At 44.6% G+C, this 27,252-nt stretch overlaps 1 protein-coding gene across 1 annotated transcript; it reads right to left on the bottom strand.

The window, feature by feature from the left end:
• Positions 1-40: 40 nt before the first annotated feature.
• HCFC1 (host cell factor C1) lies at positions 41-24,940 on the bottom strand. The gene is made up of 26 exons (XM_070938163.1): positions 24,378-24,940; positions 21,431-21,579; positions 21,187-21,347; positions 20,701-20,909; positions 20,434-20,518; positions 20,246-20,352; positions 19,970-20,149; positions 18,714-19,136; positions 17,607-17,767; positions 16,959-17,156; positions 16,006-16,233; positions 15,620-15,724; positions 13,715-13,934; positions 13,418-13,560; positions 13,196-13,334; positions 12,827-13,047; positions 8,516-10,289; positions 6,724-6,893; positions 5,416-5,953; positions 4,578-5,003; positions 3,970-4,088; positions 3,748-3,885; positions 3,416-3,601; positions 2,960-3,257; positions 2,160-2,223; positions 41-1,479 (listed from the first exon to the last, which is right to left on the bottom strand). The coding sequence occupies exons 1-26, from the start codon at positions 24,589-24,591 to the stop codon at positions 1,440-1,442; spliced, it is 6,696 nt and encodes a 2,231-aa protein (XP_070794264.1). The 5' UTR covers positions 24,592-24,940; the 3' UTR covers positions 41-1,439.
• Between the last annotated feature and the right edge of the window lie 2,312 nt (positions 24,941-27,252).

Consider the following 27,252-nt stretch of genomic DNA (forward strand, 5'->3'; position numbering starts at 1 on the left):
GGAGAAGATGAGGGAAAGAGCTCTTTTTCCAAACAGCAAGTCTTGTTTCCAAAAAAAAGTCTTTAATTGTTCAAAATAGCACAAAAACGACAGATACGCAGCACTAGGGGGGGAAGGGGAGGTCAGGGTGGATAGCCAGGGTAAACTCCTATGAGGGCTGTTCCTGTCTCGATGGAAAATAAATTGGGTCAAATATAGGAAGGACAGAAGGAATCTTAAGGACTGAACAGGAAAGTGGGACACAGCGAAATATACTATAATACAAAAGACCAGGGCACAGAGCAAGGGAGAGGTTTGCTCATGGGGGTATTTTCTGAGGGCTAGTTTGTCTACAATCTCAACACAGCAAACAGTGCGCGTGGGGGGAGGCATTTCTTCTGTATTCCATAGAGCTCCCCCAACTCTACAGAGTAAGCCGTTGCTTTCCCCACCCTCCCCTATGTGGAATGTCCCAAGACAACCAGTGGGGGAAAGAGGGGAGGGGGCATATTTTTCTCTATAGAGAAACCTAAACTCCTACCCCATACAGTGGAGACTTGTATGTCAACCATCAAGAATATCGCCCTCCAGCCTTGCTCTGACCCAAAAGCCTCTGGTGGATCAGCTACATTCTCCCTCCCAAATCATTTTTTTCCTAAAAAAAGTTTTATACAAAACAATGGAGAGGAATGGCAAGACATCTGCCTACAGCATGCCACCTTGTGGCCTGGAGGCAGGAAGAGCAAAGAGAGAAAACAAACCTGGCTTGTGCTGCTAAGGAGGGGCTGTTCCATGTATAGGGAAAAAAAGAGGGTGGATTCAAGCCACAAACACCCTGCGCTGAGCATTAGAACAGCTGCTGTAGCATGAGCCCCTTCCCTCCAATGTTCAAAGTAGCTGCATCTGTGGCCAACCATGTCACATTTTCTCAATCCCCACTAGCAGGGACTTCTCTCCATTACCAAACGCAGACACTAAAAACTAAACTGAGGAAGAGGGTCTGTACAGAGGCAAGAACTGGAGGCAGGGAGATCAAGTCTCCTACCCCCAACACACAGGATTCAGGGGAATACAAAAGAACTTCATTCCTGTAACTGCAACTTGTAAAAAAACCCAACAGCCCCCCTCCCCCCATAACAAGTTTTCCCTCAAGCCCACCCCAAACATCAATGTCCATGTTATTGGGGCAGTAAGCAGAGGGTGAGGGAGGAATTCCATTCCTTCTTCCCCCTTCCTGGGTGGGGTATGGCACAGTGATGGCCCTGCTTTGGGCTCCCTCACATGAGCCTCAGCGTCTCTTCTCCCTACCCCACCCCCCCACCCCAACAGTTCATCCCATGGTGTATGAAATGTGCTTTCGGCAATTCCATCTTCCTCCATACACGGGTTGACTGGCTGGCTGGGGGAGTTCAGGCAGAGGCTGTGGAGCAGGCAGGAAGAGGGACGGCTGGTGACTCCCTTCACTGCCCATCTGCTTTGGGCTTCTTTGGAGCACTTTTCCTGGAAGATGAAAAACAAACACTTAAGGTCCAATTCCCTGCTTGGCCATGAATGCGATGCTCTTCTTGCCCAGAGTACTGACAACATTCAAATGTTCATTCCCTGGAATTGTCCACTCCCATCAGTACTAGCAAGCAACCAACTTCTTAATCTTCATCCCACCTTTTTTATTTACAACTCAAAGTGGCTAATATACCTAATGCTCTTTCCTCTTCCTATTTTGCCCACAATAACCATCTTATGAGATGGTCTGGGCTGTGTGACTGACTAGCCCAAAGTCATCCAACCAGCTTTCATGCATAAAGGTGGTCCAGAACTCAGTCTTCTGGTTTCTAAGCTAGTACATCTTAAATACTACACCAAACTGCCTCTTGGCTTCAAACAGCTGAGCTCCACAGTTGTAACTTTAGCATTATTTCTGTAGAGAATTTGCTGCAGCATCCTTGATTTGCTAGGCTGCTTATAGGAGAAATTCTATTCTAGCTGGAGGTCCCTCTTCCACTCTGCATAGACAACTAGTAACTTAACCCTTTATTCAATCTAGGGCTGACCCAAGATATTCCGATGAACACAAAAGAAAATTTATGAGGCATTTTTTCTCCCAAAATGAGTGGATTTCCCTCCGTAACCCACCACAACTCTACAAAGGAAACATGAAGACTGAAATAATCAATACTCACAAATCAGAAGATGAAAGCGGCCGTTTGTTGGTTGGTTTTGTCATAGATCCATCTTTACTGGATTCTGTAAAGAAAAAAGTACATTACACACACTGAAGGCAAAGATAAAACATGGCCTGAATCAAATTGAATCATTACAGGAATGTGAACTTGGTTATTTCTAAATCATGATATCCAATAGGGATAAAACTATGAATAAAATACAATTGAATGCTGACATGTGAAAAAAATGGGAAATTTTATTCTGATATTCAGTCCTTTAGTCGTACTATTAGAATTTGGCTTGCTGAGCATGTCTCTACCACAGAACTCAGTAAACCTATCCTCCCAAGCACCATCTAGATCTCGCCATCTAGAGTGAAAATGTATTTTCAGTCCCAGCTGAAAATACATTTTCACTCTAGATGGTAAGATTATTAGACATATTAGAAAATCCAAACATGATACATCCCAGACTAGGAATTGGCAGAAATATCTGACCAATCCATCAATTCTTATTAAATTCAATAAAATAATATTCTAGAACTCTGAGACCTTCCTACTTCTACCCCCCCTCCTCCTAAGAAATATCAACAAAGATTCAGGCTGCAACTAAGAGGCAACATGGCAGGTTTTCTTCATTTGCAAACCAAGGCTCAAGATGGGAAAGTGAATGGTGTGCAGATATTTACAAGAATCTGAGACCTGGTAGCAGTTCCTCATCTTGTTGACAGGTTTAGTTTAAAAAACCTGTCATCCCAGTCATATGTGGCCTGAAGCTACATTCCTCCCTCCAATGTCCCATCACAGCCACCACTCACCTTGAAGCCACCGAACTTGTGTGGCAGGACCATAGCCCTTCTCGTTGCGGGCAGCAATGCGGAAAATAATGGCAGGCTTTGTGGTGTAGTCTATATGGGCATTGGAGAGACTAGCTGACTGGACCAGGCACGAAGGACTGGGCCCACAGTAAACCCGCATGAAGGCCAGTTGGGCAGGTGCTGCACTCTTAGGTTCACCCGCCTGAGGACTCTGGATGGCCAGGTACACCGAGTATTCTGTGATTTTTCCAGAGGTGACTGAAGGTGGTTCCCAAGTCAAGTGGGCCCCGTCCGGACTCTGTGTTAGAAACACACAAAAAGAGCTTGAAAACCACAACAGCCAAAAAATATTGCAGCAAGAGTGGGAGACAACAAATGCAACAAACATTATTCAATTACCCCCACCCAAATAGGGAGATGAATTAACAGGACTTTAAAAACAGAAAAAGCTCTCACTTTACTGATTTTAATGGCACAAGGTGCTCCAGGAAAACCAGGCAGACAGGTCTTGAACGCTGAGATTTCACTGAAAGGGCCTCGTCCGCAGGCATTAATTCCTGCCACTCGGAACTTATAAGCAGTACCAGGCTGCAGCTCCTGCTTCTTGAATTGAGAATAATCAGGAGTAGTTCCTGAATCATCCTGCAGAGGACAGAAGAGAGTGGGAATAAGACATCACAATTATCTTCCTATCCATTATGGGAATGGATAGGAAGATATGTGGCAGCAAAAATTTGGATCTTTTAAGGTGAAGTTAAGGTGATATTAAGTATATTCTTGCCACTCACATCTGTAGCAGGTGCATCATCAGGCGGCAGGAAGTAGTGTGTCACCACCATGTTGGTTGCCTTGACAATACCCACATCAAACCATTGATTTTCCTTCTTCATAACCACTTTTGGAGGCTGTGTGGGAGGCTCTGGTTTCTAGCGAAGAATGGATAATTCAAGGTGAACTTTGGAAAACTTGTAAATTCATTCCTTAAATTCCTACCAATATTTTTTTCTTACCACTGGAGCTGGTTCAATTCCATTAGCAACTTCAGTCAGGGCAGCTGCTGCCTGCAATTTCGCTGGGCTGGCTACTACCACAGGCTGTGGGGCCACAAAAGTATTTGAAGGAGCAAGACCTGGATGAGGGAAAAAATTTCAGTAACTTCCATGAGATCCCTGATCCCCAAAGATGTTGATCCATGTCTAAAACTGGAAAGGAAATACAGGCAACAGAACCAAGTCCTGATTTAACTAAAAGGCCCACCTTAGACAGAATTCCTAAGGGTAACAGATGCCTTGACAGGGCTGGAACATAAAATTATCCCATAATCGAACAATTGTGCTTATCCACCAGGAATACCCAATACAGCAAGGGTGTCAAACTCACGTCACATGACATTACCAGGACTTTCCCCCCCTTTGCTGGCATGGCCAATGCGTGACGCATCCAGCCTATGGGCCGGGAATCTGACAGCCCTGCAATACAGCTTTGCTCAGACACTCATCTCAAGCAAGGGAGGTGTCACAGCTCTCATCACTGAGCTGTGGCACCTCTGCTTACAAATGGAAACAAGCTTTTAAAGGCCACTGCCAAATAAAATGGCAGTCATCTTTGCCTTACTTACTCTCTGTGGGAGTGGGAGGTAACAGCCCAACCGTGCTGGTCACTGCACTAGCCAACTCATTGAGGCCATTACTCTCACTGGCAGGATCATTGAGGCTATCAGCAGGAGCCAGGGCTTCTGTAGGCAAGTGGGCAGATAATTGATGCTGAGGGGTCTGCTGCTGCTGCTGCTGCTGCTGTTGTTGCTGCTGCTGCTGTTGTTGCTGCTGCTGCTGTTGCTGCTGCTGAACGGCAGCTGCTGCCGCCGCTGCTGCTGCTTGAGCCTCCTGAAGCTGCTGTTGCTGCTGCTGCACCAGGGCTGCCAAGTCTTGCTGAGTAAGCACGATGGGGATAGCGGTGGCCTGTCCTTCAGGGCCCTCTGAACTCAGGTGGCCTAGTTCAGCCTGTGTGGCTGCTGCCTCTGAGGTATCCATGGCTTCTCCAGGACCTGCTCAAGAAAGAAAAGAGCTAAATCAGGCATGTCCAATCCCCAGCCTGTATGTGGCCCTGGACAGCTAATAATGCGGCTCTACAGAAAATAGATAAGATAGATGGATGGATGGATGGAGAGAGGAGAGAATATAGATATATATAATATTGTATATATAATCATTTCTTTTTTATATATAAAAAAGATGATTATTTATATATATAGTTTATATTATATATTTTATATGTGGCCCAAGATAATTTCTCCTCACTCAATGTGGCCCAGGCAAGCCAAAAGACTCTTACGGGCTAAATGTTTACCGAGGACCCAAGAAAGTTAGCAAGATCTTTCACCAAGGACAGACCTGGCCGGCTCATGTGATAAGTGGAGAAGATTCCAGAGAGGAAAATGGAGGGTTACAAGTACTCACCCATTACAACCTGCTGGGCTGCTTGCAAGACCGCCTGGATGGCCAGGGCTTGTGCCTCTTCAGTGGCAGCAGCTTGGGCAGCAGCCTCGGCAGCAGCTGTTACAGCTAGTTCCTCAGGAGTCAATCCTGTCACCATCAGAGTGGTGGTGCCCGCCTGGCTCTCCGCCATCAGTTCCTGAGGCAATGCTAAATGCTCCACCTCTGAGGATGGCGGAGCTGCAGGAGTGGCCTGGGGCAGCACCACCATAGCCACAGACTCTTGGGTGGGGGCTGCTGGTGTGGGTGGTGCCTCTTCAGTAGGAGGGGCAAGTTCTGGATGGGGAGCAGTTTCACCCAGAGGACCTTCGGTTGGCGGTGTGCCAGTTGAGGCAACCTGTGCTTGCCCCTGAGGCTCAGGGGTTGCAACTGCTGTCTGCATCTCTATGGAGGGCTGCAGTGGTTCAGAGGGTGCAGGAAGGGAATCTGTGCTGGTGGCATCAGGAGTTTCAACAGGGGGAACTGCCTCGTCTGCAGGGACATCAGTGAGCGAGGAGATGTTCTGCAACAGGAAGGATGGATAGAAAGGTGTAATGTGTGAATTCTGGACCAGGCAGCATTGAGTCTATCACAAACACTTTTTATACAAACACTAGGACCCAGGAGCATCTCCATTAGATCAGGTTGAAGGCCCGGTTAAACCAGCCGTCTCCACTGTGAAACCACCAAGTATCACTCCTCCTTAAATTATTTCACTGTTGTGGTTAATACCCCTTCTACAGCATTCTGCTGTTTTTCTTTACCATTATTCTTTTTTTCCCAAAGAATGCTGTTTCTCCTTTGAGGATTCTCAGAGATATATTTTTGGTAAGAGTTATTATAATGAGCTAAGTTAAACTGAATTTGGGAGATATTTATGTGCATATATATTTGTGGAAACAGCAATATTTATATCCGGTAATGAATCTACATAAAGTATTTGGACTAAAGTGAGCCCAAAATTAGGAACTAGAAGATCGAACATTGCTCATCAGGCATTTAGACAAATCCAAGGCTAGAAAAATGGATTGGGGGAGGGGGGCGCAAGGGACAAATGAAATTTGAAGCAGAAATATTCAGATTAATGTGATAGTTCTGCATCTGCTGAATGAGTAGCAAACTGCCAACATTTTGTTTTCCCAGAGATTCAGCAGACTTAAAATCAGGAAAGGTTGCCAGGGATAACTCCATCCCCTCAAAGCACGGAATAGAATCATCTAGGGAATCTCAATTCTTGTCTGGAATGAACCAAAGAAAACAGGACACAAATCCAGTTCCTCCTCTGATTCTCACCGGTACAGAAGGCCCTGGCGCTGGTGTGGACTGGGTGACTGTAGTGACAGCTCTGATTTGAGTGGAGGAAACTGTGGTCACCGCAGTAGCACTGGGGCTGCTGGCAGCTGGACTCTCAGTCACAGGTATCTCAGGTTCTCCTTGTTGCCCATTGGTAGCAGGTGGCTGATCTGCAGAAAGAAAACAGGTACACACTGAAGACAAAGATTCAAGAGAGTCTTTAGTTATGAGAATCCACTGGATTTTCAGGATTTGGAACATCAGTTATTTCAAAAGTTCAAAACTTAAAACAAAATGCTCCATATTTTGGAATCTGCCCCCAACTTTGCTGCTTCATTCCATAATGAGTCCTTCAATATAGAAATAGGGACTTGAAGCTCAACTTACTAACTGTAACTCATCCTAGAGTTACAAAATAGAGTGTGATAGATCAATTTCAGAATTATCTACTACCTGACTGAGAAAAACTGATCAAGTGGATATCTAAAACAACAACAAAAACCCCGTAGTTCTTTAGCAAACTTAAAAATGTTAGGTAAGCAGAAATAAGGATTTTTTTGAAACCTGTCTGCACAATGTTTAAGCCGACATTCCGAGTCAGAATGTTTGTTTTAAACTTAATATAAAATACTGTATTTTTTCGCTCCGTAAGACACACCTTTCCTCCCCCAAAAGTGGGTGGAATTGTCTGTCTTATGGAGTGAATATTGCAGCTGGGCTGCAGCGGCAGGGTTCTTTTACAGTGCTGAACCCCGCCAGAGTCAGTAGGCAGAGCTGTTAAATGAGGACACCTATCTGTGGTCCTCTCAGGCTCCGCCTCCTGCCCTCACTACACTGCTGCTCCATATTCGGCACTCCATATGCACAGTGAGATGGCGCTCCAGAATCATGTTTTTTTCTTCGTTTCCTCCTCTAAACCTAGGTGCGTCACATGGAGCGAAAAATACGGCACTTCTTTGTTTTGTGAAGAATTTTGTGGCATATTCTTACTGTTTGCCCATCTCATTCTTAGGTAGCAAGTTGTTCATCAGAGGACAGAATCTTTCTAGGGCCAAATCTCACACACTTCTTAAAATTGAAGAAAAAATGTACAAACTTTTAAGCGAGGAACATACATGCTATAGAAGATTCTGGGCTATAGCTTGAATAGGCACTGAGAGAAGTAAAGAATGCTATCCAGATAAACCCATTTTTCAGCAATTGTACTTTGTATGGGATGACTGACAGCAGTGAGGACAATATTTTTCAGAGATACTGGATTTAGTTTTATCTATCCTTCCAAAGAATTATGATGTAAAAGCAGCTATTATAGAGCAACAAAACTTCTGAATACATGCAGTGCTTGATTATAGTGATTCTAAAACAAGGATAAAAATTCTAAAGATAGATGAAGAAAAATTAACCCTAATACAACTTAGTAAAGCTTATATATTTTTGAGATACAATATATGATGCTACTATGAATTTCCACTTTCACTGCTTGCTAAGGAACAAGTGTGTCGGAGACAAACCAAGATACACTGCAAACAATTCTGTAAAATTCTCCTATCTACACAAGGCCCATGCAAGGCCCTGATCACAAATTAGGCCTCACAAACATTTCATGAACCATGTATCCTACATTATTCAGTTCATTTCCAAGTGCACACTTGTTAAGGAACAGGGGTAATTCAAAGAATATTCTCCTATACTATTAAGAGTACCAAGGAATCCCTGAGGTTACCCAGAGAAGTCTGAAAATCCCTATATAAGAAGAGAACAGATGTTTCTAATACCCTTCGTGTTCTTTTACCTTGGTTGGTACCCATAGAAGAAGTAACTGTGGTGGCAGTATGGGTGGTTCCTGTTTCATGGGTCTCACAAGGAGGGTTTGAGCATATTCTGGGTGTTGAGCTCTGAGGCAAAGACCCAGCAATCCCTGGTGATTCTCTCTCAGGAGTTTTTCTCAGTTCTGAGTTCCCACATTGTGCTGATGCTGAGCTGGAAGACTGCGTGCCATCACCCCCTATGCTGGGTGTCATTGTGGTGCTGGTGGAGTTGGTTTGCTGCGTTTCACAGGGTTGTGTAACAGGGGGGTGCTGGTGCTGGGCACCTTCATTTTGTCCAGCTCCCAGGTTTGATGTGGTGGTGGTAGCGGTGTTGGTGGTGCCCGTTTCATGAGTCTCACAAGGTGGATTTGAGCACACTTGCTGTCCCACAGCTATGTTGGAAGTCGCTGTGGTAGCGGTATTGGTGGTGCCCGTTTCATGAGTCTCACAAGGTGGATTCAAGCACACCTGCTGTCCCACAGCTATGTTGGAAGTCGCTGTGGTAGCTGTGTTGGTGGTGCCCGTTTCATGAATCTCACAAGGTGGATTCGAGCACACCTGCTGGGTAGCACCCAGGTTTGATGTCGTTACGGTAGCTGTATTTGTGGTACCTGTTTCATGAGTTTCACAAGATGGATTAGAACACACTTGAAGATTTGTATCCTTGGTATCCGTGTTATGGGTCTTGCAAGGTGCACTTGACTGAACTGGCACATCAACTTTGACAGACATGGTGGTGCTGGTAGAGTTGGTTTGCTGTGTTTGGCACGGAGGATTGGCAGATCCTACCCATTCGCCATCTGGCTGCCCTTGGCCCATGAGGGACCGAGCTGTGGTGGCAGTATTGGTGGTATGAGTATGATGGGATTCACACTGGCCTTTTTTCAAGGCTTGTAGTCTTTCACTGCTTTGCTCTGTGGTAGTGCCAGAAGCAACACTAGGCAAGCCAGCAGCTGGCATGAAACTTACAATTTGAACTGCAGATGGATGCTCTGTGGGAATATCTGTTTTTGTTGTCATGGTAGTGCTGGTGCTACCTGTCTGCTTTGTTTGGCATGAAGTGTTAGTCAATTCCTTCTGTCCGTCATCAGGTTGCCCTTGGCCCATGTTTGAGGTGGTGGTGGTAGCAGTATTTGTAGTGCCAGTTTCGTGGGTTTCACGGGGAGGATTGGAACACACTAGCTGACCTGTACCTACGATGGCTTTTACTGTCATAGTGGTGCCAGTGGCATTGGTTTGGAAAGTATGGCATGGTGGCTCTGAGGGTGCCTTCTCTGTTTTGGAGATGGTGGCTGTATTGGTGGTGCCAGTCTCATGAGTTTCACAAGGTGGATTGGAACATATCTTTTGCCCAGCACTCAGAACAGTGGTTGCTGTGTTGGTTGTACCAGTCTCATGCATCTCACAAGGAGGATTTGAGCATATCCGCACCACTCGACCATTGGGCTGGAGGCCACCACCGTCCTGCCCATCACACACAAACTGTAACTGAGCTGGCCCACCCAAAGTGCCAACAACTGTGGTCGTAGCTGTGTTGGTTGTGCCAGTATCATGTGTTTCACGGGGTGGATTGGAGCACACCAGTGTAACAGTGCCTGGCTGTGAATCTCCTTGCCCCGGCTCAGCGATGGTGACTGTGGCTGTGGGCTGCTCTGTGGTGGGAGAGGCCAAGATAGAAACAGGCAAATCATGCACCGGCTGAGCCTCTACACCGCTGGGGGTTGTAATCAGGGTGACTTGAGTAGGCTGAGAAACAGGCTAGGAGGAGTGAAACAAATACACATAGGTTAGCAGAGACCTCTAGTCAAGAGACATATCTAAATCACATATAAGATTTACAAGCATGCTGTTATGCAGAACAGTTTGGCTAATTATATTTCAGGCTGCAGGCATTACAAAATATCGTATGTAAAGAAAATAGTTCTTGCACTTATAAAAGCTACAGCCATATCATGGAGAAATAGAATTTAATAACCCTCTGCAAAATATCCACGCAATGCATCTATACATGCAAGAAATATACTCTTGGGAATATTTAAAAATATATCTCCCAACTGTTTTAATTCTGATGCAGTCTAATGCAGAATTCTGCAATATGATTTTTAAAAAATTATTTTTAATTCCTTCGCCCATCACTTCTCATTCTTTTTCTGCACTTTGTACAATATTGCTTACTCTGAAAGGGACTACAGTGTGATGTATATACACATGCATTTATGGAAAACAGCTCTAAGTAGGGCAAAAAAAAAAAAAAAGTGGGCATGAGGAATATTATAGAACTGATTAGATAGTAAAGGATGTGACTAGACCATGGAAGCAAACTTAAATTGTACTGCAGAGAACTGCAGAGTTTCACATCTGCCTTGAGCAGCAGAATTTTATATACTAGGATTCTAAAAGTCTGCAACAGGATTAAAGATGCAGATTAAAATAAGTACTTTGATATAAAGTAATTGGAGACACAGATCTTGATGAGATCTTGTATAGATGATAAAGATCTTGTAAAGAAGACCATGACTCATATTAGAGAAAAAAAAAAGGTGGGCAAGCAAGTTGTCTAATCCCAGGACAAAAGCTCTCACCTGTTTCAAATGCTAGCTATACTTAGAGAGCTGCTCATGACATGCATGCTGCCTGTTTGAAATCAATACATGCTGATACCTAAGGTAACTATTAGGGTTTTTTCCCCCATAACCACAATTCTCATGACATCTATGAATTACAACAGAACTGCTACTTTGTACTGTTTTTTTAAAAAAGGGTATTGTATTGTAAAGACAAGTAGCCTGGCTCTCTAGAATTGCAATTCCATGGTCATTGGCCATGTCTGCTAAAATGATGGGACTGAACTGGTTAAAGATTGTATGATTAAGTGGAAACAAAATTTTGAGGAGCCAGTGATGTTGGAAACATGGGAAAAAATTTGGGTTCAGAACGTTAAATTTACACAGTTGCAGAATCTGAGGGAAAATTTCTATAAAATGTTTTATAGATGGCATTTAGACCCCAAAAAATTGTCGTGTATGTACCCTAATGTTCAGCCAAAATGTGGCAGATGTGATTGCTTAGAGGCTACATATTATCATGTTTGGTGGACTTGTAGGAAAGTTAAGGCTTTTTGGATAAAAATTTGGTGGGTCATGCAGAATGTTTTGAAGAAAAAAATTCAATTTTCTCCACAATTGTTTTTATTGGGTATAGTTAAGGGTTTTACTACGGGTGAAACAAAGTTGATATTGTACATGATAACAGCTGCAAGATTATTGATAGGTAAATATTGGAAGAATGAAGTTTTGCCCACGATTGAGGGATGGACTTTGAAGATGGCCAGTTTCGCAGAGATGGCGAAGATCTCAGCATTTTTAAAAGACTGTTCACAAGAGACTTATGAATGGGAATGGAAAAAGTGGATAGATTATGTTCAGAACAAATATCAAACTAGGAAGTACCAAATAGCTTTTAATTGAAAATGATATTTTAAGATAGAAATAAGGGTTTTTTTTTACCTGATACAAGTATATTGTGTGGAAGTCCGGGGGGAGGGGAGGGTTAGGGAGGGATAGGGAGGTTGGGAAGTTTGGGATGGGTAGAGGGGGGGGGGGAAAGGGGTGAAAATGTAATTGTAAAACTTTTGCAATAAAAAAAAAAATGATGGGATTTGAAATCCAAGGCATCTGAAGGGTACCAGCTACCTATTCTTTCCAAACAGCCCACAGAATTAACAGGAACATCAAATCCTGGATAACAGTTAAAAGCCAATAACAAGCCTCAGAGAGGGAAAACCCAATTGTTTGGGTACACGTACACAAAGTCTCTTCCAACTACATCAGGGATGTCAAACTTGCGGCCTGCGGCTCAGATGCGTCATGTGCTGGCCCTGCCACCCCCACCCCCGGTTTAGCGAAGGGGAAAAAAGTGTTGATACAGCATGTGACGCCACAAGTCTGACACCCCTGAACTACAACCCCATATCATTTGCAGCTCCATCTAAGAATCTAGTTTTCACATTTTGTTTCTAATAGCTATCAGTTTTCTTCCTATAGGAACCCTCTAAATACATAATCTTTTCTCTAATGACAATCAGACCCACTCCTATTACATGAAAAGTCTCAGCTAATAACCAATAAGACATCAATTTTTATAAAACAGAAACATCATTCTTTGAAACCACCTGTGGCAACAACTACCATCACATTTCATGTTGCGAGTTTATCATAGGCTATGCAGAGCACCACTCTGTGCATCATTTTGTTGGGAAACATTGCTTGCAATTTTTGACTAGGCCAAAACCATACCTGCATAGTGATGGTGGGAGTGGTGAGGCCTCCTCCTGCTGTCAGGGTTGTCTGTGCTGCTGAGACAGTGATGGCAGCTGGGTTGATGACCTGGCTGGAAAGTGTGGCAATGGTCCCCAAGGTGGTAATAGGCGTAGCCAAGGAAGCATTAGTATTGTGTGCTCCAGTTCCAGCTAGGCTTGTTGAGACCGTGCCTGTTACAGTGCCTAAGGTTGTAACTCCTTAAAAGATACAAAGAAAATATATATAACATGTCCATAGGCCCAAAAACTTACGCAACAGCCAATCTACCCGCTGATGCACTATGGAAAGCAAATGCACTCACATAAACTAAATCCATTAATTCTTCCTCCAGCTTAATGCCTTTACCTGTTGTTCCTTTCACTACCAAAGTGGTAACAGTAGGCTTGACTGCAGACACAGTGACAGGGGTAACGAGTCGTACTCCACCCATAGGGACAGTTCGCAAGATTGTGCCTGGTTGTCCTGGTGCTCCCTTAAGCACTACCTATGAAAACACACATTTTTCATATTAAACTGCTGACGTCAAAATGGGGCTTCTAGCGTCTCCCAATCTGTCATTTGGTTCACCTGTGTCACGCTTTGCTGTCCATGACTTGTGGTTAATTTGGGTACTGCTGTAATGATCTTGGCGGGTGTACCAGTGCCAGAGGTCATCACTTTTGTGGTGATAATGGTGATGGGAGACTTAATCCCAGGACTACTAGTAACACCTGAAAATAAAAAGTAGAATATGAATACACACACACATTCTCTCTCCCCATCCCCAACAACCATGATGTGATCTCACTGGTTCTGAACAACCCAATTGTCCACAGACTGAAACAGGATGATAACTGCTACGGTAAATCAAATTCCATTTCTTACCTGTGGCACCTGCTTGCGTAATAATAGCTGACATTGGGATGGTCTTGATAATAGTGGTGGTACCAGGCTTTGTTGTGTTGGGTGACACACTGCTGATGCCCAGGATGGTAGGCTTAGTACCTGTGCCACCTGCCTGAGAGCTGGTGATGATTGTGGTGGGCTTGCCATCTGCTGAAGTCACTAGTTTCAGAATAGTGCCAGCAGGCAGAGGCCCTTTGGTCTTAAAGGGGGGGGGGGGAGAGAGAGAGAGAGAGAGAGAGAGAGAGAGAGAGAGAGAGAGAGAGAGAGAGAGAGAGAGAGAGAGAGGGGGAGGGAGAGAAAGAAAACACCAAGAATCAGCACAATGCAGGAAGTCTCAATATTCTTGCGTTCCACAAGCAGAAAATATACTAGAGCAGGGGTCGGCAACCTTAAACACTCAAAGAGCCACTTGGACCAGTTTCCTACAGAAAAACGCACACCAGGAGCAAGAAAACCTGGGTAGGCGTGGCCAATTCAATGTCACTCACTCCCACCCAGTCGCATGACCACCTAGCCACGCCTACCCAGCCACAAAACTACTTTCTATGTCTCTCCCCCCTCTATCTCCCCCCTTTCTGTATCTGTTTGTCCCTCTCCCTATCTTCCCCCTCCACCCCCCCCGTCTCTCTCCCTCTCTCACCCCATCTCTATGTATCACTCTGTATGTGTCTGTCTCTCTCTCCCCCCTCTCTTTATGTCTCTATGTCTCTCTCTCTCTGGGTCTCTCTCTCCCCCCTCCCTTCGGGCAACCAACCTCTCCCCACTCCTCTCATAACTCCCTGGCCAGCTGTGGCTGAGCCGGGAGCATTTGCATGCGCAGGGAGACCAACCTCAAGCGAGCGCCAAAGCGCAGCAAAGGTGTGTGCTGGGTGGGCGGCTGTTCGCTTAGGAGGGTCTTAACAGGACACGGCTTCTCTCCTGCACTAATACTCCGGCCATCGCCTTGCTGTGTCATCGCCCACCCCAAGCAGCTCTTTGGCCGAGTGCGGAGGGAGAGAGAGAGAACACGCATGTGTCTTTTCTGAGGGTGTAACTTTAACTCTATTGAGGTAATTGAAAAGTTCATGTGGATGTGTAATAGTTGCATATTAGGAAGTCATGTGAATTGCCAAAGCAATATGTTACTCTGTTATACAACATAAATAGTAATTACCTTGGGAATTTGTATTGCCATTTCAGAGTGAGGGGTTTCCATTCCTGTCCCATCACTGGTTGACCCTGCTCCTCTTATTTCTTTTTTGGACTCCAGCCTGAAGTGGCAAGTGAAGGCTGCCTTATGTGCAAATGTGGCGCAAAGGCAGGTACAGGGCAACTTTGTTTCTGCACTCTCTGGCGACCCTCTTCCTCCTGCTCCTCTTAGGACGCCGGGGCCAGCTGTGGCTGAGCTGGGAGTGTGCGCATGCATGGGGAGACCCTCCTCAAGCGAGCGCCAACGCTCAGGAAAGGCACCTGCGGGGCAGGCAGTGGCTCACTTAAGGAGGGTCTCTCCGCGCATGCGCACACTCCTGGCTCATCCACAGCCGACCAGGGGGCTATGAGAGGAGGGGGGGCGGAGGAGAGTGCAGGAGCAAAGCTGCCCTGTACCTGCCTTCACGCCACATTTGTGCGTAAGGCAGCCTTCACTTCCTGCCGCTTCGGGCTGGAGTCCAAAAAAGAAATGAGGGGCTGGGCCAACCAGTGATGGGACAGGGAGCCGTGGCAGAGGGCCCAAAGAGCCGCTTGTGGCTCTGGACCCATGGGTTGTCCACCCCTGTACTAGAGGGGAAAAAATGATAGGCAAAGAAGAAGAGGCATATAGGCAATTGGGGTGAGAATGGTGTACCGTGGGAAGTACCCTAGGACTAGGGTTACATCTGGCAGTGCTCCTCCATTATATGTTCTTACCTGGATTATCTGAGTCACAGGACCAGTTGATGCTTGGCCCGTTACAGCTGATGTCTGGACTGGTTTGGTCTGCACAACAGACATCATTTTTCCCAAATTGGAAATCTGCTCCCCCACAAAGAAAGAGAGAAAGTCTGCTTTAAGACTCCTTCTAATATAAAGGGACATGGTCCCCTTCCTCTAATTCACTCAGCAATGACTTGACCAGTAAAATATCCAGCAATCATTTATGAGTAGCCTGTGAAATGAGAGCATCTGCTGAGCATTACATAAAAAAGCCGAGGGCTCACTCAAAATGCTCACTTGTATGAAGAACAAGTTGACAGAAAAAAACCCTCCATTTCCAGCATCCTCTCTTAAACCCCTATCAAAAGAATTATGCTTACCAATGCACTTCCTCCAGGCACGGAAATAGGGCTTTTCACCAATGTGATGGTCTTCGTTACTCCACCCACTACGGTTGTCATCACCTGGGCTTGCTGTGCTACAGTGACCGTGCCTGATTTGTGCACGGTGATGATGGGCCTGGTAGGTGTGTTAGTGGTGGATGAAGAGACTGAGGTGCCCACCTGAGCAGCTGCTGTCTTCAGCATGCGGGTGGCTGGGTTGCTCACCTGCTTGTTAAACAAGATCAGTATTTAAAAAAGAGCATCTTATAAGTGTCTGTGGAGGCACTATGAATTCTCACACCTTTTTATTACAGATAGAACATGGTCTAACAAATGTAAATCTAGGATCCAAAGTGTTTGTCCTATCCCTTTTGTCATGTACTAATTCCAACAAAACTGATGACCTATTTATACTATGGGAATATTACTTCTGAGCCCAATTCAAGGTTTTGGTTATCATCTTTGAAATGTTTCATGGTACAGGTCAGGTTAACTGAGGAACTGCCTTGCCTCAATGGGATCAGCCCATCCCACTTGACCAGGCAGAAGGGGCATTGTACAATCTCTATTGGTCAGTTTCAGCTCAAAATGTGTGGAAGAGCATTTTCTGCTGCGGCCCCGTTCTTGGAAATAACGGGGTGAGGCCCTGCTTAAGATGAGGCCTGTCCCCACTGTGTTGATACCCGGGAAAGGCTTGAAACCTGACTCTGCCAATTTAGCCGATCTTCATGGGGATGCTCATCATTGGAGGTGGTTGGTGTATTGAATGAGAAGAGACTGCCCCCAAACCAATTTTGCCTTTCTGCCTCTTGCCTTTGAATTTAATATCTTTCATGTTAATATTTTCTGTATTTATGATTTTGTAAGATGTCCCAAGTCACTTTTCAGAATGAGATGGGAGGCATAGAAATTTAATGAAGCAAAGAAACAAATATGCCATCGATACTCACCATGACTGGAGAAGAAGCAACTTTAACTGTGGTGGGTAATGTGGTGGTGCCTGGGGACACCGCAACAGTCTTAACTATGGTAGTACCAGCAGGCATGCTTAACATAGTGGGGGCTGAGGACGGTGGAATTTTCTGAGTGGCTGCAGCAGCAGCTGCCAGAGCTGCCATGCCACTCATCTGGGAGCTGCTACCAATCACCTAAGGAAAAAAGTCAATGAGTTAATATCACTAGGATTCCATGCAAATAACAATGGCAATGTGTTAATTTTTTTTTTTTTTTTTTAATTTGATTTATATGCCGCCCTTCTCCGGAGACTCAGGGCGGCTTACAATGTGCTCAGCAATAGCCTTCATACTTTTGTATATTTTATACAAAGTCAGCTTATTGCCCCCACAAACTGGGTCCTCATTTAACCTACCTTAGAAAGGATGGAAGGCTGAGTCAACCTTGAGCCTTGGAGAGATTCGAACCAGCAGTAAATTGCAGGCAGCTGTGTTAATAACAGGGTGCTTTAAACCACTGTAGTACCAAGGCTCTTGGTTACTCTTACTCATTACCAAGGTAATGACATAGACAGACAAGACAGGATGAGATGTGATGAATTCCTTCTTTCAGCACAGGTCCCCATCATTCCTGCTGCCACTTACCGTCCCTTGAGCACTCTGTGTGGGTACCACCATGCGTACCCCAGCTGGCAAAGAAGTCACGGTCACTGGGCCTTTCCCAGCTTGTCCTGCTGACCGCACTGTTACCAGTGGTGCTCCTGTGGTAGCTTGTGGGCCAGTGACCTTTAGCACAGCTGGAACAGCTGCAGAAAGAAAATAAGCAGGTGAAATTTTAGATTACATGCACATTAGGGCTGTGTGTACCAAAATGTTTCAGAAGTACTGTAGGCTTCATATAAACAGAGCATTTATTAATTATTCAAGTAGTCTGTCTTTTTTCCAGCCTTCCAAAGTGGCAGTTGCTTTAAGAATTACATTATGACTTGACAGAAACCACAAAATGGCAAATGATGTCTAAAACAACACTTCTAAATTAATTTTGATGTGTGTGCGTCAAAAATATAGATTTCTACCTATTCCAGGTATGGGGTTCCAAAAACGCTATCCTAGCAAAATGCAGTTAATTTGGAAACTACATTTTTTTTATTGACCCACGCCCTTGGCAGGATAGAACATCAGTAGTAAGCAAAATGCTCCAAATTCTAAACAGCTATTCAAATAGTACCGCTACGAGCATGAAACACTTCTGGAATTGCTGGAACATCCTATTTTAAGTTTAAAATCTTTTCCCTTTGAAACATTTGCAGATTACACAATGCATCATAAGGATAGTTCATCTTTTTCCTCTTACGGAAAAATGTAAAAAACACTCAGCTGTGTGGCTTTGAATTTTTGGAACGCACAAGTAGAAAAATAAAGGATTGTGAGAATATTTGTTATAATATGAACCTGAAAGTATACTGTGTTCAGTGGAGCAACTCCACTCTATTTACTTTGTTCCCTGCTAAAAAGAAATAAATTCTTTTAAGATAAGAAAAAGAATTTCAGAAGACTAACATTAAGGAAAAAAATCGCCATGTAACAGATGTCCTCTCCCACCCCTCAACTTTGGAAAACTGAAGGTGGTGCTCTTACTAAGCAGGGCTCCTGCTAAGAAGGAAGCTCAGACTTCAAGGGCTGTATATAATTAGCCCAGCTTTTGAAAGGAGTAAATTTTGACTGGAAAATTAAAAAAAACTTTTCCCTTACTTTGTGGACGAGGAGTAGCAATGGCAGCTGCTGGAGGAGGCCCTGGCATTGGGCTTGTAGGCACAGTAGGAAGCACCTGGATGGTTGTTGTGGTTGGTGGGGCAGGAGCAGCAGCAGCAGCAGCAGCAGCAGCAGCAGCAGTGGCCGCAGCGACAGCTGTGGTCTGTGGCAGCAGGGTGATACCCATTTGTGCCAGAGGTTGCACGGCAGTGACAGGTGCGGCAGCAGCAGGGGCAGGGCTCTTGGGGGGATTGACAGGCACTGAGGGCACAGGATTAGTAGCTGGCGAGGAGGCAGCTGGGATGTCGTATTTCTGCAGTTGGAGTAAGTAAGTATCCGCAGTTGGGACAGAACCCCAGCTCACTTCCAAAGAGTTGGTATTGGCACGAACCAGCTGAACCCGTGAAGGGGGTGGAGGTTTTTCTGTGGGCAAAAGAGAACAAGGGTAGATGGTATTAGGAACATTGACCCACTGTTAATTGTCGTGAGAGCACAAACTCCCACATTCCAGAGAAAACAAGTTTTCCATACCATTTAAAACACATATTTGAAAGGATACCCATTAGATTTCCCCCCACCCCGAAGGTACTGTCACACAATATGACACCAAAACATTGCTGTTTCCTCCCCAAACATCTTTTTTTAAAACTTCTTTTGATGGGGTGATAAAGTACCATTTGAGGTTCTAACTGCCCACCACTTTAACTTCCACAAAATGCCTTGCCTAAACATGTTTTAAAACCAGGAAAAATAACTTTTCCTTCTGATTTCTAAAAAGCTTGAGACTGAGAAACTTGCAGTTATACCGTTTCATAGACAAAAAAAAAAAAAAAAAAAAATCCACCAGAAAACCAAGGAAGAGATACTTATGGAATCTTCTACAATCATTATCAAAATATTTAATTCAAAAGTTACTTATGGAAACATGATATGAAACTCATACAATCTCAACAGGGTCTAGTTTAGTTCTACTGTTGGATCCTATTTTAATTTAGACACCCTGCTTACTTTTTGTGGGATGAGGAGAACAATCAATGTAACACTGGTATTATCCATAGTGCACTTAATGTTCACTGCCTTGAGTTACTATAAAGTAATAAAGGCAATATAAAAAAATGTAATAAAATTAGGAGAATCCAAACAAACAGCATGAGCATATCATGGGACTTAACAGACTACAACGTCATAGAAGCCTGAGTAATACATAAATAGGTAGATAGTATCCCCACTGCAGTACCTCTACCTAGCCTTCTTACCAGTCTCAAGATACCAGAGATCCTTGCAGCAAACCTGGTTGTTCCAGGCTTTACGGTAGCCATCACGGCCACTCCAGATGTACAAGCGGGTATTAATGGCCACGGCACAATGCCCTGCACGTGCCCGTGGAGTATTCTCTTCCAGTGTATCCATCAGAATGGGCTCCCAAGCCATGGAGTCTGCATTGATAAATATATGCACAAAAGGTCAGGCTTGTTAGTAGAATACAGAGGAACTAAGGTTAAAAGAGGCACTGCCTTTATATCCTCACATACCTAAGTTGAGGCAGGCCAGAGTATTTGTGCATTTCCATTCCTTTTCATGTGTAGCCACTTTGACATCATCCATAACAAGAGGCACCCAGCCACCAAATACATACATTCTACCAAAGAAAGAACGAACAAAAATTAAAATTTGGATGAGAAATCAGTCTGAAACATGTCAGGATAGGAGCGGAACTTACTTGTTCCCAATGGTTGTGGCTGAATGCAGACTACGAGGGAGTGGAGCCACCCCTCTCAGGTTAGGCTTGTTCCACATCAAAGAATCTAGAGGAAGAAACCATACCAAAGGTCATTGTTTCCAAAAGGTCCAGCTCTCAGTCTTCCAAGACACAGTACACATACAAACTGGCTAGTGCTTCGATAGAAATAAAATTGTTCTGTCCTAGGACCTGTTCTATCTAAAAGCCTGTTTAAAATCTGTCCCCACTCAACTTTGTTGCTTTTACCGATATCAAGTGTCCAAAGATCACCAAGACGACAACCACTCATGCCCCCGTATATGACCAGTTTGGATTTTTTGTTGTCTTTTTCTGTGTAGACCACAGCAGTATGGGATTCTCGTGGTGGAGGCAATACACCATAGGTGATGGGAATGTCCCAGGACCCCACACCAGATCCTGGCCGCAGCTCCAAGGTATAGAGGTCATTTAGGTACCTGAGAGAGAGAGAGAGAGAGAGAGAGAGAGAGAGAGAGAGAGAGAGAGGGAGGGAGGGGAGAGAGAAAACATGTGAAAGCCCGGTGAGAAATTGTAGCTCTTGTTTTTTGCTGTTTGTTTTTGATACCACTTGGGATATTTTCTTAAAAACTGGAGAAAAGGTAAAAGAAAAGGGAACATGACTCATTATAACATTATACAAAACCTGTTTCTTTTGATCTAAACTGGCAAAAAGTCATTGTACCTGGACTGCAGAAAACCATCATATCAATGTACCTGGGAATGTTATTCTTAGGATCTTCACTGTCATTGGCCAATCCCCCAAAAAGGTAACATTTGTTGCCCACCAATGAGAAGCTGTGGCCAAGGCGTGGACATGGTGTGGACCCATTCTTGGGCATCTTGGCCTTGAGTCTCTTCCATTCCCAACGGCTGGCCTACAATAATAAAGGATCAAATTATTATTAACCTAAGCAAGCAATGCAAATTAAGATAAAGAACTAAGATGGCAAGCACTCACCTGCAATTCATACAGATCATTGCTGTACTTGCCATATTCAACCATTCCACCAAATACCAGGAGACGGGTCCCATCACAAACAAAACCATATGCAGCGCAACCAGGTGGAATGTCTCCACGCACAGCTGGGATGAACCACTGGTTTGTAGCTGGAAAAAAAGAAAGAAATATGAAGGACAGCTTACATTAAAATACAATAGAGCTTCATGTGACAACATTCTGGAAGCAACTCAGGGCTGGACAATTGGGATTGCACTCTTTCTCTCTTAACTGATATGTTATCAAATAAAGCTCTACAAAAAATGGAATTACACACTCACTTCAGAAGCTATTTTTTGTGGTGAAAATGAGATTGCCATCATTTCATCTTCATCATTGCAATTATATTATTTGTTCTCTCAACTAACAATTCCGTTTTACATCGGATGCTTCAAAAAAAAATGGTAGTTTTTCAGGATAACTATAATCTAAACTGAGAGAGCATAAAATAAAGGAAGCAGCCTGTGATAGTAAAGGATGTCAGAGAAAAGAAAACCTTCCTGCTCTGGGACAACTGTCTGGATTAATGCAGCAGATAGCAGTAAGAGGCATGGGTGCTGAACTGTTTACAATGAGCAGGCAAGAGGAAGCAACCTATCAGGAGATGAGAGATGAGGCAGCTGCCAATCAGGAAGCCGAGACCCACCCACTTCTGTCCAGCTCTAGTTACATAGTAAGAGGACTCCGAACCATAGGATATCTAGATGCGGTAGCTGACACTAAAAGTGGAGGAGGAAGGCATAATCCCTTCTGCAAGTGCTTGCCAGCCAACATACTGCTTCATTCCACATATTTATTCTTGGATTTAACTAGTTATAGTCCCTTCTGTTTAGCCAACATTGCACTGGATTTTGACAGGCCTCCCAATCTAGCACTTCTACTTCAGATTTTTTTTTTTGGCAAGTACTTGGCTTGTTAGTTACTAAAATATACTTTCATATTGTTTGACTCAAGGGCTGTATTTGCAGCAACATTGCAGTGGCATGAAAGCACTAAAGATACAAAAAGCAGAAAGCAAAAGAATCTATACCATATGATATTGAATTCAAGAATGAATTTTCCAAGAGGGAAACTTTTACTCATGCAAGAAAAGGAAATGCCATTTTCAAACAAAAATTAAAAATTATCTGAATACTTTTGTTAAAGAGAATTTTTGTTTTGACTTTCTTAAAACTTTTTGAGTTTGAATTTTTTTTTTCAGAATACACAATGAGCCTGAACTTATTATGCCTTTGCTCACTTATGTCTATTTTAAAAGTTCCATAGTTTAAAAATATGATTAGGTCTCAATGACATACGAGGGTTTATGAGTTCATTAACAATGTGAAAACCTGAATTCTTCCATTTAATCCTCAATATCGTCATTTGTAGCTATCTTCTGTAACGTTACATTGGCAAGGCTACTTTTACCATTTCCATTACTGACAGTATATGTCTTAACCTTACTGTGGCATGTTACCAAGACTGAAAGCCAGAATGAGACGGGTAAACCAAGTCGTCTTTACCAACTAACACTCTTTCTCTAGAAAAACTGTGCTAACTCTACTGTAGAACTGTGGTCTCCTGGAATCTATCCAAAGCAATCTAGATAAAAACCATCAGTCTTGAAACCATCTGTTTAGACCTCCCCTCCTCAACTTTGTAAAGCCTCAACTTTAGAAGCCTCTAATCTTTAATTAAAAATATAAAGGCTAGGGGTGGCATATATCTGCAGGGGCAGAACGTAACTTTTCTAATTGGCACTAGAACTAAACCCACAGTGCTGAATTATTTTAGGCAATTTCAAATCAGAATTGAGACTACAGGAGATGAATAGCTTGGTACTCAAGATAAACTGACCCCCCTCAATTAGCTAGACGGTGAAACGTTCCTTCATTTGCTCCCTACCACAGCATTACTATCAGCCCAGTTCAACTGCATTCTTATGCATCCAAGCCAAAGGGGAAAAAACAGGCAACAAAGAGTTAAAAGTTGTAGCATTCTAAAGTTAAATTTTAGGCGCCAAGTCTTTGGGGAAGAAAAGCTCCTTCTAGCACTGCCCCACCACCTCATCACGAGTGCATTTGAGAGTCCATGACGGAAAATAATGTATTAACACCAGGAGGAGATAAAATTACAATGCCAAGCAAAGTTGCAAAGCTACTCACAAAACGCCAGGTTAATATGGAAGCGCAAGAACTTTGTGTCCTTAAAGCACCCTGCGCTATGTTCAAAACTGGTTCACGGGCTTCATTGATGGATAGTTCTCTATATATTTTTTTCCCGCTATCAAGCTGGCAGAGATCTTTCTCTTTTTGCCAACTATTCATTCCTCCACTTCCCACATTGTTGTGGGACTGATGATTTGAACTCCTACGGTTTTGACAAAATAATCCTGAGGTACGCTGCTGCTAGTCTGATGGGCATTCCGCAAAAAAACATTGCTTTTATGTCCTTTCTGCAAAAATAAATCAATCCCTACACAAGCCAAGCACAAGCATGTAAATTGGAAAAAGTCTCCAAAGTGAAGGTGCTGGACTCCATCTAATGGAAACTGTTTCAAGGCACATGCCAGTTATCACATTGAGAAGGCTGAAGAAAATTCAAGAGAAACAAGACTTTACTATTGTTTCATCTTTACAGTTCTCTCCTCTATCACTTATGTTTCCATACACCAATCACTTTGAGAAAAATGAAAGCAGTTAAACAGATGTAATGAGTCTTATAGAAACTTGCTAATATACAACAGTAGTTGCAGATACTTTTTTTTTCTATACAAGAGATATTGGGAGATCATATGTTCATGGGAGAACTAAATTACTCTGGGACCAATTATAGACAATCTTTGCCCAATGGACACAAATGGGGTAATGCCCTGGTCCTACTCTAAATACCCTAAATACTTTTGCCCGTTCAGGCCCCCCCTTACCTGTATTATAGACATGCAACTCATCCACGATGCCCTCATTGCCCCCTCCGAAGACCACAATCAGCTCTTTGATTGCCACAGCTCTGTGTCCATGTCGGGGCCGAGGCACAGGGCCTGACCACCCAATCACACGTTTCCAGCGGGGCTGCAGCAGCCCTGCAGTGGCCCCACCACCTGTTGGGGAGCCCCCACTAGGGACAACAGGAGAGGCCATAGAAAGCACCTCCTAACTCTCCGTAAGTATCCTTTCTAGCAATCAGTCCTCTAAAACAGCAGAGTTGTAAGGGCTTCCTTATCAGTTTCTGCTTCCCAAGCGGTGGTTCAAAAAAGATCCACCCAAGCCACATGCACTCTACCTCTTTCGAGGTAAGGCTGTTCGTGGAAGCAACACCAGATTTACTTTCTTCAGAGGACAAGAGCAAAGCAGTCCTCCACAGTGAGGCAAGACGCCCACGATTCTTCTAACTACCGAGACACCCCCTCACCGCGGGCACCGGGTCACAGTCACCTCCTTTTGCTGCAAACAAACTAATTCGGAGTAGTTGTGAAAAAGAAAAGTAAAAAAAAATTAAAATCCTCCCCTCCCCTCCCCCCCCAAAAAAAACTCTTGGCGGGACAAGTAGCTGCCCTTTTTATTTCGTGAGGCGGTCACAGCTTAGAGGCATACCCCGTTGCTGGAAAACTCCTAAGGCTCCCTTTCCGACAATGAGTTTCGATGACCGTAATTCTTCCCCCCCCCTCCCGACCGGAATACAGAAATCTCTATGGAGCAGACACCCACCCTTGCAAAAAGAGAGGGGCTAATACAAAATTACCCCAATTGCCTCCTGCCTTTTCAAAACCAACACCAATTCCCCCTGCGAGGGAACTACCCCGCGTGGGGCAGTTACTCCTCCCCCCTCGTAACAGGGCCCCTCTGCCGCCCCCCTCCGGCCCCCGCTCAGAGCCCGGCCCTGGGAGCCGCCATCTTGTGTTGCCCGGACGGAAAATGGCGGCCGCAGAGAGGGAGAAGCCGCCTCCCCCTCGTCCCCCCACCCGGCGCGTCTTCCCCGCTGATCCTGCCTACTCCCCAGCCCGGAATTCTAAGCCAGGGCGCTCTCCCTCCGGCTTCCAAGCGCAACGGGCAGCTCGATCCAGCCCCGCTGTACGGCACCGATGGGCAAGGTACGGGCTCCAGGCGCCTTCACGCCGCCCTGGGAGCCGCCATCTTGCGCCTGTGAGGAGTCTCTCTTCCTCGGCAGCGCCTGAAGGCGGAGCCAAAACGAGGCCTCTGTACGGAACCCCTCCCACTAGGGCGCCGCCATTTTCGGTGGGCAGGGCTGCTGGGCACCGCCATGTTGGGGGACCGCCAAGTCCCCCTTTTCTTTTTGCGATGCGTACGGAGGGGAAATTCTGGGCCAGTTTCACCGCACTTTTTATTATTATTGTTATTATTCGAAGCTCAATACGATTGTCAGCGTCTTTCCCGGCTGTAAGCTGTGTAAACTCTCCGAATGTTATGTGTGTGTTGCCATTTTGAATACAAAACTCCGCCCCTCTTGCATTTTAAAAAAATCTGCTCCACCAATAATCGGGCTCGCCGCTAGTACCGGCCACGAGTGCTTTGGGGAGGTGCGATAGGCCTCCACCTCTCAGCAAGTGCTTCACTGCATAGCAACGCTTATGGGCGCCGCCATCTTTGGGGATAAAAATTGACGCTGCGTTCGTTTCGTGGATGCACGTGAATAATATTTATTGGATGTTCGCGTGTCATCCAGCGGTTAAGACGGTACCCATGACCCACTCATGCTCAGTAATGCACCTGCATCTTATTTTCCGCAAAAGCGATCTTGATTTCTATAAATATTTCTGATCCTGAATCTTATCCCGAATTTCAAGGAATTAAATAACACGATTCGGAATTAAGCAGTTTTGTATAATATTGGGAATGATGATAAAATTCAGGTTTCATGCTTTCCTGGAAGCTGCCATTTTGGATCCTCCCCTTTGCTATTACTATCCCAAAATTTTTAAAAAAACCCCACACAAATGTCCCATTAAGTTCCCGGATGTTTTTCCCTCCCTTTCGAGCATTAAAATGGCGTCCTTCTCCAATGCCCGTATGTCGCCGCCCTGTGTTATGTGAGATTCAATATGGCGATTCTTATATTCCCGGATGGTGCGGACATATACGCATTCAAGATGGCTGCCTCATAAATACCCGGATGTGCCGAATTCGGCAAAAAACGGCTTCGTTAAAATCAAGACTTCCGTGTTACGTTCCTGGTGTATTTTCCCGATTAAACCAAATTTTATTAAATCACCGGATAATAGAAATGAACAATCGCTTGCCCTATATGCGAATTGCTATACAGCCCCAAAATGGCGCTAGTTGAAATCTCTAGCGGGTGGTGTGACCGAAAAAGCAACCAAGATGGCGAACGCTGTACGTATCGGGAATCAAGATGGCGCTAACGGGCTCAATTACCCGGATGTTGAAGACAGGAACTGACAATGACGCATTGGGAATAAATAACAAGCGGGCTGTCGTGATGCCGGTTTTTCAGCATAACCAAAACCGTTGATCGAAGGAGCTGCAAGGATTGGTTTACTCAAGTTGGCGGTACAGATGTTCAGTTACCAAAACACGGATCCGTTAGAAGATTTATTTAAATTATCGCTGGCGAATTTCTCTTGAATGGAGAAAGATGCTATTACTAGAACATACAGACATTAAAATAAGACGATTTTAGCAACTACTCTAGAAGTGTCTCTCTCGGACTCGCCGGTCTCAATGCGCAGGCGCAGAAACCTCTCGCTGATAGGCCCTTCCCGGCTGCATCTGGGAAGACCCGGATGTGTTGGGTCTGGCCGCCCGCGATAAGAAAGCGGTCTT

This window comes from Pituophis catenifer, unplaced genomic scaffold (assembly GCF_029215685.1).
Source record: "Pituophis catenifer annectens isolate HBS135680 unplaced genomic scaffold, rPitCat1.0.hap2 SCAF_2, whole genome shotgun sequence".
In the NCBI taxonomy this organism is placed as follows: domain Eukaryota; kingdom Metazoa; phylum Chordata; class Lepidosauria; order Squamata; family Colubridae; genus Pituophis; species Pituophis catenifer.

What these genes read in the sequence shown, in the direction of transcription:
- HCFC1 (XM_070938163.1), bottom strand. Translation starts at nt 24,591, where the DNA reads ATGGCCTCTCCTGTTGTCCCTAGTGGGGGCTCCCCAACAGGTGGTGGG. An exon ending in TCTCTGGTATCTTGAGACTG is followed by an intron (nt 19,137 to 19,969) that starts GTAAGAAGGCTA and finishes TTTTGCCCACAG; the next exon opens with AAAAACCTCCACCCCCTTCA. An exon ending in CGCCAGGGCCTTCTGTACCG is followed by an intron (nt 5,954 to 6,723) that starts GTGAGAATCAGA and finishes TTCCTGTTGCAG; the next exon opens with AACATCTCCTCGCTCACTGA.